The sequence below is a fragment of the Mustelus asterias genome, chromosome 26, assembly GCF_964213995.1.
Source record: "Mustelus asterias chromosome 26, sMusAst1.hap1.1, whole genome shotgun sequence".
Lineage (NCBI taxonomy): Eukaryota > Metazoa > Chordata > Chondrichthyes > Carcharhiniformes > Triakidae > Mustelus > Mustelus asterias.
Genome location: NC_135826.1, coordinates 46,787,774 through 46,803,933, shown reverse-complemented (window position 1 = coordinate 46,803,933; position 16,160 = coordinate 46,787,774). Strand labels below are relative to the sequence as shown.

The 16,160-nt window shown below is 43.9% G+C and overlaps 1 protein-coding gene across 4 annotated transcripts in view; it reads left to right on the top strand.

The window, feature by feature from the left end:
• The window catches only part of ncln (nicalin), a 54,328-nt gene that overhangs the window by 21,370 nt on the left and 16,798 nt on the right, over positions 1-16,160 (top strand). For all 4 annotated transcript variants that reach the window (XR_013495555.1, XM_078198690.1, XM_078198691.1 and 1 more), the window contains exons 4-10: positions 3,166-3,260; positions 4,976-5,056; positions 6,704-6,807; positions 8,103-8,191; positions 10,909-11,048; positions 13,257-13,432; positions 14,392-14,479. Coding sequence is in view for 3 of the 4 variants with exons in the window: in XM_078198690.1 (XP_078054816.1) it covers positions 3,166-3,260; positions 4,976-5,056; positions 6,704-6,807; positions 8,103-8,191; positions 10,909-11,048; positions 13,257-13,432; positions 14,392-14,479 (773 nt within the window). In the remaining variant the exon portion in view is untranslated. The remainder of the gene's footprint in view (positions 1-3,165; positions 3,261-4,975; positions 5,057-6,703; positions 6,808-8,102; positions 8,192-10,908; positions 11,049-13,256; positions 13,433-14,391; positions 14,480-16,160) is intronic.

Genomic DNA, 16,160 nt, shown 5'->3' with positions numbered 1-16,160 from the left:
CACTACCAATCTGTCGACTCTACTTTGAAAACCTCTGGCTCTGGACTACAGGAACTGAGTGAGTGAGCGTACTGACCTTTCCCTATTGGTTCAACTCCAGTTCAAACTGATGGGCCATATTTATTACCAATCCCCCATTGCCCTGAGACGGTGGTGGGACTACTCCTTGAACTGCTGCAGTCCTTGCGATGGTGATGCTGTTCCTACAATGGTGTTAGGTGGGAAATTCCAGGATACTGATTGAGCGTTGATGAGGTGACTATAAATAACCTGTAGTTTTGTTGTTCGTACCACTGTGAGGCTCCCGAATAAAATAGTGCAGGATAGAGTATGGAACTCAATACTTATTGCTATTTAATCGGTATCTCTTGGAAAAAAAACCACAGTGGAACTGAGCAAGAGGTCACTGCTGCTATAGCTGATGTGTGAAATGTTGTGATAGGTGTTAACTGCAGGTGAGATTGGGGTTAAGATGATGCAGTGTAAAGTGAGCTGTAGTGGTATTATTACTGTGCCAGAGAGCCAGGGTAATGCTCTGGAGACACGGGTTCGAATCTCACCATGGTAGATGGGTGAAATTTGAATTCAATAAAAAAAAAACCTGGAATGTAAAGTCTAATGATGACCATGGAACTGTTGTCAATTGTCATAAAAGCCCAACTGATTCACTAATTTTCTTTAGGGAAGGAAATCTACTGTCCTTACCTGGCCTGGCCTACATGTGACTCCAGATTCTCAGCAATGTGGTTGACTCTTAAATGCCCTGTGAACTGGCCTAGCAGCCCATTCAAGGGCAATTAGGGATGGGCAATAAATGGGCCTGGCCAGTGATACCCACATCCCATGACGGGTACCGCCTCTGAAGCATGAATTTATTTAAGACTCAAGACATGAACCATTTCAGAACAATATAAAATATCTTGTAGATATCTATGTCACAAAATGTCTTTCTTGTTGATTTTTTAATTGCTCAAGAAATAACCAATAATGTATTACAGTGGTGTTGTAAAATTGTAGCTCATGCAGTAATACATATGTTTTTGAGGCCTGAACAGAATTGTGTTGAGGGAAAATACAGGGAGCATCAGGTTCTGATAAAAGCCCATTGGCCTGAATGTTAACACTGCTTTTCTCCGCAGGTGCTGCCTGACCTGCTGAGTTTTCCCAGCTGTTTTTGTTCTTATCACAGGGAGCTTCATCCTGTCTCTGAATTTGTTGCATTTTACTTGGAAGTGCTTGATGCTAATGCCGGTCAAATGAAATGAAGAAGAGTTTTATTTTTTAGCACTAATATCCCTCACAAAACATATCTAATAAAACAAAAAGAAACCAAAGGGAAAAGGAATAAAATTCTCACTGAGTTGATCAACTTCAAAATCAGACTATTCTTAGTTTATTTTTGTCCCAAAAGCTTTGATTCCCTCTGGAATCGAGTTCCACAAGCACTGATTAGCCCCATGCATCTTGCTGTTTGACTATATGGAACCTTCTAGCCAAGCAAAATCCAATCATTAGCTAATGTGCACACAGACACAACAAGACTCATTGAATGGCAGTTAGGAGCTGAAACACTGACTGACTTGCTTTACCCCTTCCTAACTGACTGTCACAAGATAAATTCTAATATCTCTCTAACTTCCAACCAGTGTCACCAAACTCAACACAAGGCAGGAATTGAACATGGGGTAATCTGGTCTACAAAGCGCTATCCATTGGAGACTTAGAAACGTAGAAAAACTACAGCACAAACAGGCTCTTCGGCCCACAAGTTGTGCCGAACGCATCCCTACCTTCTAGACCTACCTATAACCCTCCATCCTATTAAGCCCCATGTACTCATCCAGGAGTCTCTTAAAAGACCCTATTGAGTTCGCCTCCACCACCACTGACGGCAGCCGATTCCACTCGCCCACCACCCTCTGTGTGAAAAACTTCCCCCTAACATTTCCCCTGAACCTACCCCCCAGCACCTTAAACCTGTGTCCTCTCGTAGCAGACATTTCCACCCTGGGGAAAAGCCTCCGAGAGTCCACCCGATCTATGCCTCTCAACATCTTATACACCTCTATTAGGTCTCCTCTCATCCTTCGTCTCTCCAAGGAGAAAAGACCGAGCTCCCTCAGCCTATCCTCAGAAGGCATGCCACTCAATCCAGGCAACATCCTTGTAAATCTCCTCTGCACCCTTTCAATCTTTTCCACATCCTTCCTTAATATAAGTATGCAGATAAAAAGTGATGCCAAAATAAAGCCACAATCAATACACCTCCGATCCGTCAGCAACTGCCATTCTTGATAAATCTCTGCTTGAAGTATTACCTAGTCCTGTCTCTCTTAAATTCTGATGGGCCTGCTGAATAATTAGAAATGTTTCTGTTTTTAATAAATATAGCATCATTTGTTCTCCATGTTAGTGTTAGGATGTCAGTAAGATATATAGTGGCAGATACTTTCTGGTCGTTCACGCCCTGCTGCTGCTGCCAGTGAGAGCAGAGAATTTGGTGCTCGGCCAAATCTCCGTTCACTGCAGCAGGACCGGAGAATCCCAGCTGCGGGCGAGGTTGGAGAATCCGGCCCAATATCATAGAATCATAGTCATCATAGATTCCCTATAGTGTAGAAGGAGGCCATTCAGCCCATCGAGTCTGCACTGGACACAATCCCACCCAGGCCCTATTCCCGTAACCCCACATATTTACCCTGCTAACCTCCCGACACTAGGGTCAATTTAGCATGGCGAATCAACCTAACCCACTCTCACATCTTTGGACTGTGGGAGGAAACCGGAGCACCCGGAGGAAACCCATGCAGACATGTGAAGAATGTGCAAACTCCACACAGACAGTGACCCGAGGCTGGAATTGAACCCAGGTCCCTGGCGCTGTGAGACAGTAGTGCTAACCGATGTGCCACCGTGCCGTTCTATATGCGTCAAATTTCATAGTTTATCCACTTAAAACTGTAGAAAAAACCCCGATCCTGCCAAACTGGAGCATTCTGAGCTTTATTTCGGTCAGTTTGAAGCACTGAGGTTTTTATTTTTACCCCCATGAAGTATTTGACACCAAAAGGCCTTGTTGGCAATACCGTGTATGCTGTGTTTCTGTCAACTCCACCAGTATCTTGAATGCATAGAATAAAATATATTTGTTCCTCTCCTCTCCAGTCCTCTTACACACAGCCACAGCCAATGGCTTCCAGATGGTTACAAGTGGGGCCCAAAGTAAACCCATTAGTGATTGGTCAATAACCAGCCTTGAGGTAAGTTGAAATCGTTCTTCTCCATTGTAATGATTGTTAAATGGTTGGAGCTGGTACTACGATGAAGATTGCACATGCTCAATGGCATGACTCTTGGGCATTTAGCAGAACTTTATTGATTTAATTTGATTTATTATTGTCATATGTATTAGCATACAGTGAACAGTATTGTTTTTTGCGTGCTATACAGACAAAGCATACCATTCATAGAGAAGGAAACGAGAGAGTGCAGAATGTAGTGTCACAGTCATAGCTAGGGTGTGGAGAAAGATCAAATTCATGTGATGTCGGTCCATTCAAAAGTCTTGACGACAGCAGGGAAGAAGCTGTTCTTGAGTCGGTTGGTACGTGACCTCAGACTTTTGTATCTTTTCCCCGACGGAAGAAGGTGGAAGAGAGAATGTCCGGGGTGCGTGGGGCCCTTAATTATTCTGGCTGCTTTTCCGGAGCAGCGGGAAGTGTAGACACAGTCAACGGATGGGGAGGCTGGTTTGATGGACTGGGCTACATTCACGACTGAAGTTGTTTGCAAAGAATCAGAGCAAAAATATAGGCATGAAATTTAGTGCACAGTTTCAAATATTGATCTTGCAATTGGTTGAAAGTTCACCTCCATTTCCGGCTTCAACTGGTTTTCAAGTCTTACATCTGTCTTACTGTCTTAAAAATTTGAATTATCTGCAACACCACCGTCTCCAGACCTTCAGCGCTGGGGAATGACTGACTGCAGTGAAGTTTTATGAGTGCCAATGAGTTGAGATGTTTCTTGTAGAATCCAACTCAAAAGTTCTGAAAATTGGGATCCAGCACCGGGTAAATTCTCTTGGGCTTTTCAGTCTCCTGCAGCAGCATCCAGCATTTGTCATTGTACCTTTACGGTCTGAAAAGTCCTTGGGTAAAATGGTTGAAGAGCAACAGTGGTTGAAAATTTGGGGAGATGACTGAAAATATGTTGTAATGATAGATATGGGATTGCTCCATTAAGGAGGGGGAGATAAGGAGCAAGATGGAAGGGTTTTAGGGAGGAAGAATAACATTGATGAAGCAGAGGAAGTGGGGTTTGTGCTATGAGAATTGGAGAACCAAACATCCCAGGGTGGCAGAGGAACATGAAGGCTTTTAAAACCGAAACGTACAGTTATCTCACTTTTTTTGATTTACGCCGAGTTTTCTGCTGATTTCATAGAATCCTTACAGTGCATTTAGCCCATCAAAACTGCACTGACCTGCCTATGGAGCATCTTACCCAGGTCCCCCCTGCCGCCCTATCCCCATAACCCCACGTGTTTACCTTGGCCAATCCACCTGACCTACACATCTTTCGACTGTGGAAGGAGACCGGAGCACCTTGAGGAAACCCAGGCAGACGCCGAGAGGACATGCAAACTCCACAGACGGTCACCCAAGGCTGGAATTAAACCTGGGTCCATGGCGCCGTGGGGCAGCAGTGTTAACCGCTGTGCTATCCTATTTCTGTCTTAACTTCCCTCTGGACTGTGGGCTTTTACCATGGTGATAATTTAATACAAATAGTACAAGGTGAGACAGTAGAGTGATCTGTCTTTGGCTGTGCACATAAGAACAATTCCTTCAGTTAATGGTTTTAAAGTGTTTATTTAATGAATAAAATGTTTTTGCTTCTCGGCAAGGTTAGTGAAAGGAATTTGGCTCCTGAAAGTGTGAGATCTTTATATTCCATACTCTTGTTCCTTTAGGGCAGATTGACTGGTCTGGGTGGAGAAGATCTTCCCACCATTGTAATTGTAGCACACTACGACTCCTTTGGAGTGGCCCCTGTAAGTACAATCCTTGCTAATCACTGGATAATTAGTACTGTGAGTGGCTTTTTAAAACCTATTTTGTAATTGTTACTGTCACAGGATTTAATTGAAGTAAAATGATCGTATGAAATTTTATACTACAGCCTGTTAAACTGTAACAAACACTCAGGGTTTTTTGCCGTTCCAAACTTTGAAACATCAGAGCATTGCACAACTGCCTGGTTGATAAAGGGACTACCTGGTGCAGCACTGAACCGTACTGCCCACACTGAGAACTGAGCTCAGGCAGGGCTTGGTAAGGTGACGAAATCCTGAAATGAAGGGGTTGGGACAGGAGTGAAATCCTGCTCCTAATCTATTCATTCCTGCTAGGAAACATTTAGGTGTGGAAATTAGATAAGAAAAGTGTTGTACACAAAGAACAAAGAACAATACAGCATAGGAACAGGCCCTTCAGCCCTCCAAGCCCGCTCCGCTCCCTGGTCCAAACTATACCATCCTTTTGTATCCCTCCATTCCCACACCGTTCATGTGGCTATCTAGATAAGTCTTAAACGTTCCCAGTGTGTCCGCCTCCACCACCTTGCCCAGCAGCGCATTCCAGGCCCCCACCACCCTCTGTGTAAAATACGTCCTTCTGATATCCGTGTTAAACCTCCCCCTCACCTTGAACCTATGACCCCTCGTGAATGTCACCACCGACCTACTCAGCAATTAGTATATTTTCCTGTTCTCAAATCGCCTGATGGCATTTATTCTAGGCCTGGGTGTAAAAAATGACTGATCAGGCAGTTTGCCAGAGGGCTGCTTTAATGCTTACTCAAGCAGGGGTAGATGTTGAATGTGAGCTGGTGATTAATGTCATGAGTTTAATTTGTAACTCTTAGTCCACCCATAAACCTATACAAACAAGGAGTGCGCCCTGTACATTTTCACAGGCTGTTGTTTGAAACCCTGTTCTCAGTAAGTTTATTTCTATAATCGCACTTGGCTTGTAACTTAATTGGTTGCTCACGAGAAGGGTGGTCTCTTTTTGGTTTAAGCTGTGCAAAGTACACAGCCTTGTGCTGAGTGTGGATCACTTTGAAGTAAGCTGAATTATCTGGTATCAGCTGAAATGTTGCAAAAATGGCTAATTGAGAGCATATCGCCATGTATTCACTTAACTGCAAGGCGCTTGTGAAGCTGTTTTGATGGACAGGAGAAAACCATATTTGCATTAAGCAGTTGAGGTTAATATGATAGGTAATAAATCCACTCGAACAAGAAAAAGCTTTACCATTATAAAAAGCCAAAGCTACTAACTTTAATTGTGCTAACCAAGTATATATTGGAATGAGGTATTGAATATCAGTGGACCTGGAGTGTTTCAGCATTACCAACTCGAAGAGTTGATATGAACAGACTATTATATTAAAAATTCTTTATGCAAAGAGCAGTGTAGGTTTGGAATAGCTTAGTTTTATCAGGCAATACCATGAAGTCAAAGGCTTTGGGGAGTTCAAAATGTAGTTGGTTGTTAGGCAAATTAAAATGAGACGTTAGAAGGATAAACTGGATGTGCCATTTTTTTTTGTCTTTGAGGTTTTTATATATCTATACAGTAACCTGTGTGTAATAAATGTTTTTCTCCCCCCTTCGATCCTACCTCCCTCTTGGTAGTGGCTGGCTTACGGTGCTGATTCAAATGGCAGTGGTGTAGCATCTTTACTAGAACTGGCTCGACTATTTTCCAAACTCTACACTTACAAGAGGACACATGCTGGGTAAGTGCAAAAGGGGGTTCCAAATACATCAAATGCTTGATTATGAAACATAGAATCCATAGAATCCCTACAGTGCAGTGTGATGATGGTAGATGCTATAGATATATATTTGTTTTATGTTTAAGGAGAATATGTTAAAATTCAGGTTTTTTTCTACAGGCGGTATTTCTGGAGAGAATACAGTGCAAGTGCTGGGAGAGCAGGATAATTATTCATTTTAGTCATGTAGTGTTTACTTAGGAGAGAGCTAATGGATTTCTGTTTATAGACGATGATTTCGCCTGGGGGTTTTGATTAGGTTGAGTGACAGGATCATGTGATAATGTGGTTAATGGGAAGAGCTAGGTATGTAGCAGAGAAAAACAGCTTTCAGTTCTGGCTGGGGTTTGTTTAAAGACAGGTCTGCAAGCTAGCCTGAAAATCAATCTCTCTGAAAGCTTCAAGACTGACTATATCCCTTATTGCAAGTACCTTTATTGTTGCTAACTGTATCTAAAGTGGAATTGTAAGTCTGAGAGAATATTGCTTATTTTGAACTGAAACAGTGGTAAGTTAGAAATTAAAGTTGTTTCCTTTCATTTTCTAACTATTTAACTGTTGAGAGGTTAGCTACTTCATTTTGTTAGAGTTGTGTTTAAACTGTGTTATGAAATAAAGTTTGTTTCACTTCAAAAGATCCCTAATTTGTCAGCGGAATTCCTCCCGAAGTGAAGCATCCTGTCCCCACATATGCCAAAATAGAAAAATATATGGGGGTCTAGTCTGGCTTCCGAATGTAATTTGGGATTCTGTCCAGGACCCTAACGGCAGAAGAAGGCCATTCAGCCCATCGGGTCTGCACCAACTCCAAAAGAGCATCTTATTTTATTTCATTTTTGCTTTTAGTTTATATAAATAAATGAACGTAAATCTGTCTTTCCTTTATAAAGAATAGAAATGTGAGATTTTTCTGACATGCTCTGCCTAAGCTGCACAGAGCACACTGCAGTTTTAATTTTGTATCAGTGCTCAATGTACAAATCCACTTACAAATGATAAGTATACCATGAGTGGGTTTGCTACTTTTTTTTCTCTCGCCCTCCAATTGATCCAGGGTATTGTGTGCACAAGTGCGGGCCCAAGGCACATATGGAGTGAGTACCTCCCTCCTACAGCTTTCATTGTTTGATGTAACTTCAGATTTTTCATGCACTCAGGTTACGTCAGTCCTCCCTGCAGCACTTCATTCTAAACAGTTTTTTGTTTTGACGCTTTTTTTTTCTAAAATCCCAATTACTCTGCAATACCTTTTCCAGATACAACATCCTGTTCTTTGTATCCGGAGGAGGAAAATTCAATTACCAGGGCACAAAACGCTGGCTGGAGGATCACCTAGATCACACAGGTACGGTGAAGGATTGTGTCTCTGCCTTGGGGGTAGGCAGCCACTATCCTAGTAAAGTTGTGAATCACAATGAAGAATGCGGGCTGCACACAGCCTTTGGGCATGAAATGACAATTCTTACTCCCAAAACTGCCTGTGAACAGCAACCCGAAAGATACCGCATATACCATTAATAGGCTGTCCCCTAAATAAACCACTTGTGCAACCACGCGAAACGTTTAAATGGACCGCACATTCAGGCTTCACACAAATGGAAAATATTTACAGAGGACATTGCTCACCACTTAAACCAACTTAAATCCAGTAAGTGGTATGAGCCATTTACCATCACCACTGTGTGGTTTACCATGTTTGTGTTTACACTGTGTTAAACATGCCTGCTATTTCAAGCAGAGACAGATATTCAGTAAGTAGTTTCCATCTTGTTACGGTCCAGGTTCCTATTCTCAATTATTCCCCATTTGGACAATTCTGCTGAAGGTTGACAGAATTCAGTGATCTGTATGGGCAGCATCGGCCTGGAAGCACAATTCTGGCCTCATGTGTACCTCGAGTTTAATCACTCCATCATTTGGTGACAATGCCTTGAACTGTCTCGGCCCTCAGCTATGGAATTCCTCTTCTCAGTCTTACCATCTCTCCCTCTCTAAAGGATTATGTTCCTTAAAACCTGCTGCTTTAAGCAATTCTTTGGTCACCAGTCCTAATGTAGCTCGTAGTCAAATGTTGCTTGATAATCATTCTTGTGATACTCCTCAGGTGTTTTTACAATGTTATGGACATATTATAAAATGGTGTGTGTTGCAGTTGCAAGCAGCTTAACAATCATAGAAATCATAGAAACCCTACAGTACAGAAGGAGGCCATTCAGCCCATCGAGTCTGCACCGACCACAATCCCACCCAGGCCCTATCCCCATAACCCCACATATTTACCTGCTAATCCCTCTAACCTACGCATCCCAGGACACTAGGGGCAATTTTAGCATGGCCAATCAACCTAACCCGCACATCTTTGGACCGTGGGAGGAAACCGGAGCACCCGGAGGAAACCCACCCATAATTGAACACTCATTTTCCATTCGTGCCTCTCATCACTAATATAGTTCAGGTATATTGTTTGGCACAACTTGTGGGGCCGAAGGGCCTGTTTTGTGCTGTAGTTTTCTATGTTTCTATAGCCTGCAATGGCAGAGATAAGCAGACTTCGGACAAAATACTTCAATTAGAAAGCATCTGATGAGTCCAGCAGACACATCATGCGAACACCAACATAAGTAGGAGGTGGACTGTACCTCAAAAGATGCACCTGATGCAGACTTATTCATGGTCTCTGGCTTTTCTCCTCATGTAGAATGGGTTTTACTGGTTAGGCCAGCGTTTGTTGCCCACCTCTAATTGCCCTGGAGGAGGCATTATTGAACTGCTGCATGTGGTTCAGGTACACCCACAGTGCTGATATGATGTTCCAGGATTTTGATCCAGCGACAGTGAACGAACAGAGAATTGGTTCTGAGTGAGGATGGTGTGAGATTTGGAGGGAAATTTGCTGGTGACAGTGTTCCCGTGCAGCTGCTGCCCTTGTCCTTCAAGGTGGTAGAGGGTAAGGGTTTGGGAGGTGCTGTTGAAGGAGCCTTGCTGAATTGCTGCAATGTATGTTGTTACACACTGCTGCCACTGTATGATGGAGGGAATATTTGAGGTGTCGGCTGTCGTGCCAGTCAAGTGGGTTGCCCTGGATGATGTCAAGGTTCTTGAGTGTTGTTGGAGCTGCACTTAATCCAGCCAAGTGGAGAATATTTCATTACACACCTGACTTCAGCCTTGTAGATGGTGGACAGGCTTGAGGCAGTCAGAAGGTGACTTACACACTGCAGAATTCCCAGCTTCCAACCTGCTCTTGCAGTCCAGTTTCTGGCCAGTGGTGATCCCAGAATGTTGATAGTGGGGAATTTGGTGATGGTAACGTCGAGGGAGTTGGTTAGATTCCCTGTTACTGGAGATGGGCCTTGCCCAGTTCTTGTGAATTACGAATGTTACTCGCTGTCTAAACTCTCGAAGGCTTTCCCAACGCTGTCGAGAAATATGAGCTGACAAGAATTAATTCAGGAAAAAACATCTTTGATCAGAGAGTGTGGGAAAGTGGAGCTTACTGCCTGGTGTGATTGAGGCAAATAAATGGTTGCATTAAGTTTAAGATTTAAGGGCACAGGTTTAAGGTGCGAGGGGCAAGGTTTAAAGGAGATGTACGAGGCAGATTTTTTACACAGAGGGTGGTGGGCGCTTGGAACTCGTTGCCGGGGGAGGGAGTGGAAGCGAATACGGTAGTGACAAATACAGGAATAGGATGGGAATAGAGGGATATGGTGCCCGGAAGGGTAGGGGGTTTTAGTTCAGTCGGGCAGCATGGTTGGTGCAGGCTTGGAGGGCCGAAGGGCCTGTTCCTGTGATGTAATTTTATTTGTTCTTTGTAAGGGGAGGTTAGATAAATACGGAAAGGAGATAGATGTGGAGGGATAAATGGAAGGCAGCTGGAGTGAATTAGAACCATCTAGAATGTTCAGCTGAATTGTTTCTGGACAACAAAATTTGATGCAACAGTTCCTTGTAAACTCCAGTTAAAATCATTAATTTCACCCCACTCTGTGAAGAGAGTCAGAGTTCATCAGAGTGACTGTACCAGGCTATAATCTTGTGGCCGGGTTCCATGTTTTCCAGATTCCAGCCTTCTCCAGGATAATGTTGCTTTTGTTTTGTGCCTCGATACCTTGGGCAGTGGTGATGACCTTTATCTTCATGTTTCAAAGCCACCAAAGGAAGCCACTCCACAGCACACCTTCCTGAAGGAGCTGGAAACGGTAAGTGTGTTGCCACATCGAACTCAGGTTTCCAGTGGAACTCGATGATCTGCCAGAGGCGCAATTGTAACGTGTATCAGGGCAAGACCCTGGGCTCGCACCCCATGTTTCCACCTTGCCCAGTTCTCTTTGCCCCATTACCTTTACATGTAATGCTTTATCACATCATTAATAACTCCCAAAGCACTTCATGCAATAAATTGCTTTCAAAGTGTCCTGATTATGGGATATTGCAGGTGTGTAGGTATGGGCTGTCGCATTGGCCTACATTACAGGGACTTTGTTCCCATTCTTTAGGTGAAGTGTGTAGGCGGGCATCGCACTTCCAACCCTCCATCACTGATGCTTGGAGCCAGCTTTATGTGGTGTGCTTTAGAGAGATTTGCACATGAGACAGAGAGACAAGCTTCCCCCTCTTGCCCAGCACACCCCAGACGGCCAGAACAAGATCAGAAACTCACTTGGAAAATGGCCACTGCATTTGCATAAAATTAGAAATTTGCAGCTCAGTTAGTAAATACAATCTACCACATGGATAAAGGATTGGCCAACTAATAGAAGTCATGATGTGGGTGTTGGACTGGGGTAAACACAGCAAGAAGTTTAACAACACCAGGCTAAAGTCCAGCAGGTTTATTTGGTAGCAAATAAAGCTTGTGGCTTTTGCTACCAAATAAACCTGTTGGACTTTAACCTGGTGTTGTTAAACTTCTTGCAACTAATAGAAGACAGAGAGTTGGGCATTGTAATTAGTGGGATGGCACAGGGACCAGTGCTGGGGCCACAATTGTTTACAATATTTATTAATGACTTGGACGAGGGAAGTGAGTGTAATATTGTCAAGTTTGGTGATGACACAAAAAAAGGTGGGAAGGCAAATGATGAAGATGGCACACAGAATCGACAGAGAGATAGGGTCAGATTAAGTAAGTGGACAAAAACTTGGCAGATGGAATATAATGTCGAAAAATGTGAAGTTATGCACTTTGGCAGAGAGAATAAAGGAGCTGAATGTTATCTAAATGGAGAAGGACTGCAGAAAGCAGGTGCCAAAAGATATGTTGGCCTTTATTTCAAAGGGAATGGAGTGTAAAAATAGGGAAGACATGCTAACTCTATACTAATTAGACCAAACCTAGAATACTGTGAACAGTTCGGTCCCCATATCTAAGGAAAGATATACTGGCATTGGAGCCAGTCCAGAGAAGGTTCACTAGGTTAAAGCCGGGTACGGAGGGATTTTCTTATGAGGAGAGGTTTAGTCAATCTCATCGACGGGCCTGTACTCATTGGAGTTTAGAAGAATGAGAGGCGACCTTATTGTGACATATCGGATTCTCGAGGTGGTTGACAGGATAGATGCTGAGAGGTTGTTTCCCTTGTGGAAGAGTCTAGGACCAGAGGGCATAATCTCAGAGTAAGGAGTCACCCATTTTAGACAGAGATGAGGAGGAATTTCTTCTCTCAGAGGGTAGTGAATCTGGGGAATTCTTTACGGCAGGGGGCTGTAGAGACTGGGTCATGAAGCATCTTCAAGGCTGTGATGGAATTTTAATCAGTAAGGGAATCAAGAGTAATGGGGATACGGTGGGAGAGTTGAGGATTATATCAGATCAGTCATGATCTCATTGAGATCAGTGGGCTGAATGGCCTACTTCTGCACCTACATCTTATGGTTTACAATTTCCCCTCTCATTTTCCACCCCCCACCTTACTCTGGAGTTGAGAGGGGAGGTCCAAGGTTTGATCCTTGGTATGTTGTCAATTGATTGTTCTTATCCAGGGTTCAGTATTGTTTGCCTCGATACCCAGAATAAAAGGAGAAAATCAGTCAGTGCTCCAATTCCTGAAAATGAGCCGAGAAGATCTAACTCCGCTGTGTGGTCCATGTTCATTTAGTCAATCTCATCAACGGCCTACGATTATCCTCAAAGCTGTCAAATTCATCGACCAGAGTCCCTGCCATTGACTATCCATTATTTCCATTGGGAATTATATGTGTAGACGCATAGGCAAGAACAGAAAATCAGCCTTTCCTGATTTACTGTCCAAGGTCTAGATTCATACATGAGGAGCCTGGGAGTCTTGGGGCTGATCCCAGCATGAGATGGTGGGGGGGTCGGGGGTGGGGGGGCTAGGTTATACGTCCGAAATAAGAAACCCGTCTGTTTATTGAAATACAAAACTATTTTGAATTTGAAAATGCAGGTGACCTCCAGGTTTCCAGAAGTTAAGTTCTCCATGATCCATAAGAAAATCAACTTGGCAGAGGACATGTTGGCCTGGGAGCACGAACGATTTGGAATTCGTCGATTGCCGGCATTCACGGTATCCCGTCTAGAAAGCCATAAAAACAGTCTTCGGACCAGCGTTATGGACATGAGGTGAGCAGCCTCCTTGTTCCTCTGCTGTAGCGTGTTTTGCTCTAGAAATGAAGGGTTCAAATTCTGGAGCATGGAGCAAGAAGGGAAGCGAGGAGCGTCACAGTGGTTAGCACTGCTCCCTCACAGCGCCAGGGACCCGGGTTCAATTCCCGGCTTGGGTCACTGTCTGTGCAGAGTCTGCACATTCTCCCCATGTCTGCAAGGGTTTCCTCCCACAGTCCGAAAGATGTGCTGGTTAGGTGCATTGGCCATGCTAAATTCTCCCTCAGTGTACCCGAACAGGCGCCGGAGCGTGGGGACTAGGGGATTTTCACAGCAACTTCATTGCAGTGTGAATGTAAGCCTACTTGTGACACTAATAAATAAACTTTTAAAATAAAGTTTATCATCAAAAAGGAATTGTGGAAAAAGAATTTCTCGAACCCAAAGGTTTCTTCACCCAAAGGGTTGTGAATCTGTGGAATTCCCTGCCCAGTGAAGCAGTTGAGGCTACCTCATTGAATGTTTTTAAGGCAAGGATAGATAAATTTTTGAACAGTAAAGGAATTAAGGGTTATGGTGAGCGGGCGGGTAAGTGGAGCTGAGTCCACAAAAAGATCAGCCATGATCTTATTGAATGGCGGAGCAGGCTCGAGGGGCCAGATGGCCTACTCCTGCTCCTAGTTCTTATGTTCTTCTTATGACTGTTGAACCTGAACATGATCAGTGAGTTGGATGAAAAAGAAAGGATTATTCATTTTTATGGGATGAGGGTGTCGCTGGCTGGGCCAGCATTTATTGCCCATCCCAAACTACCCTCCTGTTCAGTAATGAGGGATTTGATGAGGGCACAGGTTTAATTTATCAAAAGAAAGATCAGGTTTGTTTCTAAAAATAATTGTATTCGCTGCAGCTTATCTTGCAGCTTGGAACAGTTGTTGAGCAAAGGTTTTAATCGTTTGTTTTCCTTCCAACTTTAGGTCCCAGATTAATATTCAGAAGTTAAGTCGTAATACCAAAGTAATTGCTGAGGCACTAGCCAGGGTGATTTACAACCTAACAGAGAAGGTAAGAATGTTTCTTTCTAGTTTTTGTCATTACTTTTGTTTTCTTTCCTTTCATTTTTTTTATTCGTCGATGGGACATGGGCATCACTGGCTGACCGGCATTTATTGCCCATTCTTTCTTGTCCTTGAACTGAATAGCTTGCTAGGCCATTTCATAGAATCCTAGAATCCCTACAGTGCAGAAGGAGGCCATTCAGCCCATCGAGTCTGCACCGCCTACAATCCCACCCAGGCCCTATTCCCGTAACCCCACATATTTACCCTGCTAATCCCCCTGAGACTAAGGGGCAATTTATCATAGTTAATCAACCTAACCCGCACATCTTTGGACTGTGGGAGGAAACCGGAGCACCCGGAGGAAACCCACGCAGACACGGGGAGAACGTGCAAACTCCACACAGACAGTGACCAGAGGCCGGAATTGAACCCGGGTCCCTGGCGCTGTGCGGCTGCAGTGCTAACCACTGTGCCACCTAGAGGGCAGTTGAAAGTCAGCCACATTGATGTGGCTTTTTCCAATAATCAACAGTGGTTTCATGGTCATTCTTATTTTCAGATTTTAAAAAAATTCAAATTCCACCATCTGCTGTGGCGAGATTCGAACCCAGGCCCCCAGAACGTTAGCTGAGTTTCTGGGTTAATAGTCTTGCGATAACACCACTAGGCCATCGCCTCCTCCTCAATGAATGGACTTGTCTCCCTGTCATGACCCAGCGAGTCAAAAAAAGATAACACTTGGTTGGGAAGTGTGTTTTTGTCAATTGAATAAATAGCTATTTTCAGTTGAAAAATGAGCTTTGGGATGGCAGTGTCGGTGGTTTGATGTTCCCCTGTATTGTGTAATGAGGTGCATACAAACATTCGAATTAGAAGCGGGATGAGGCCACTCAGCCCCTCGAGTGTGTCCCATCACTCAATAAGATCATGGGTGATCCACTTGTAAACCTCAACCCCACATTCCTGCCCACCCCCCCAATAACCTTTCATCCCACCCTTGTTAATCAAGAATCGATCCAGCTCTACCTTAAAAACATTCAAAGACTCTGCTTCCACTGCCTTTTGAGGACGAGAGTTCCAAAGACGCTCAACCCTCAAAGAGAAAAGATTTCGCCTCACCGCTGCCTTAAACGAGCGACTCTTACTTTTAAACAGCGACTCTTAGTTCTAGACTGGGTGGCACAGTGGTTAGTACTGCTGCCTCACAGCGCCAGAGACCCGGGTTCAATTCCCGGCTTGGGTCACTGTCTGTGCGGAGTCTGCACGTTCTCCCCGTGTCTGCGTGGGTTTCCTTCGGGTGCTCCGGTTTCCTCCCACAGTCCGAAAGACGTGCTGGTTAGGGTGCATTGGCCATGGTAAATTCTCCCTCAGTGTACCCGAACGGGCGTCGGAGTGTGGCGACTAGGGGATTTTCACAGTAACTTCATTGCAGTGTTAATGTAAACCTACTTGTGACGCCTATAAATAAATTAAACTTTAAAACTGAGAAAACATCCTTTCCACATCCACCCTGTCAATACCCCACAGGATCTTAAAGGCTTCGATCAAGTCGCTTCTTACTCTTCTAAACTCTAGTGGATATAAACCTAATCTCTCCAACGTTTCCTCAGAAGACAGCCCATCCATTCCTAGTTTAATAAACCTTCTCTGAACTGCTTCTAACTTACAAGGTTTTGGGTTTTTAC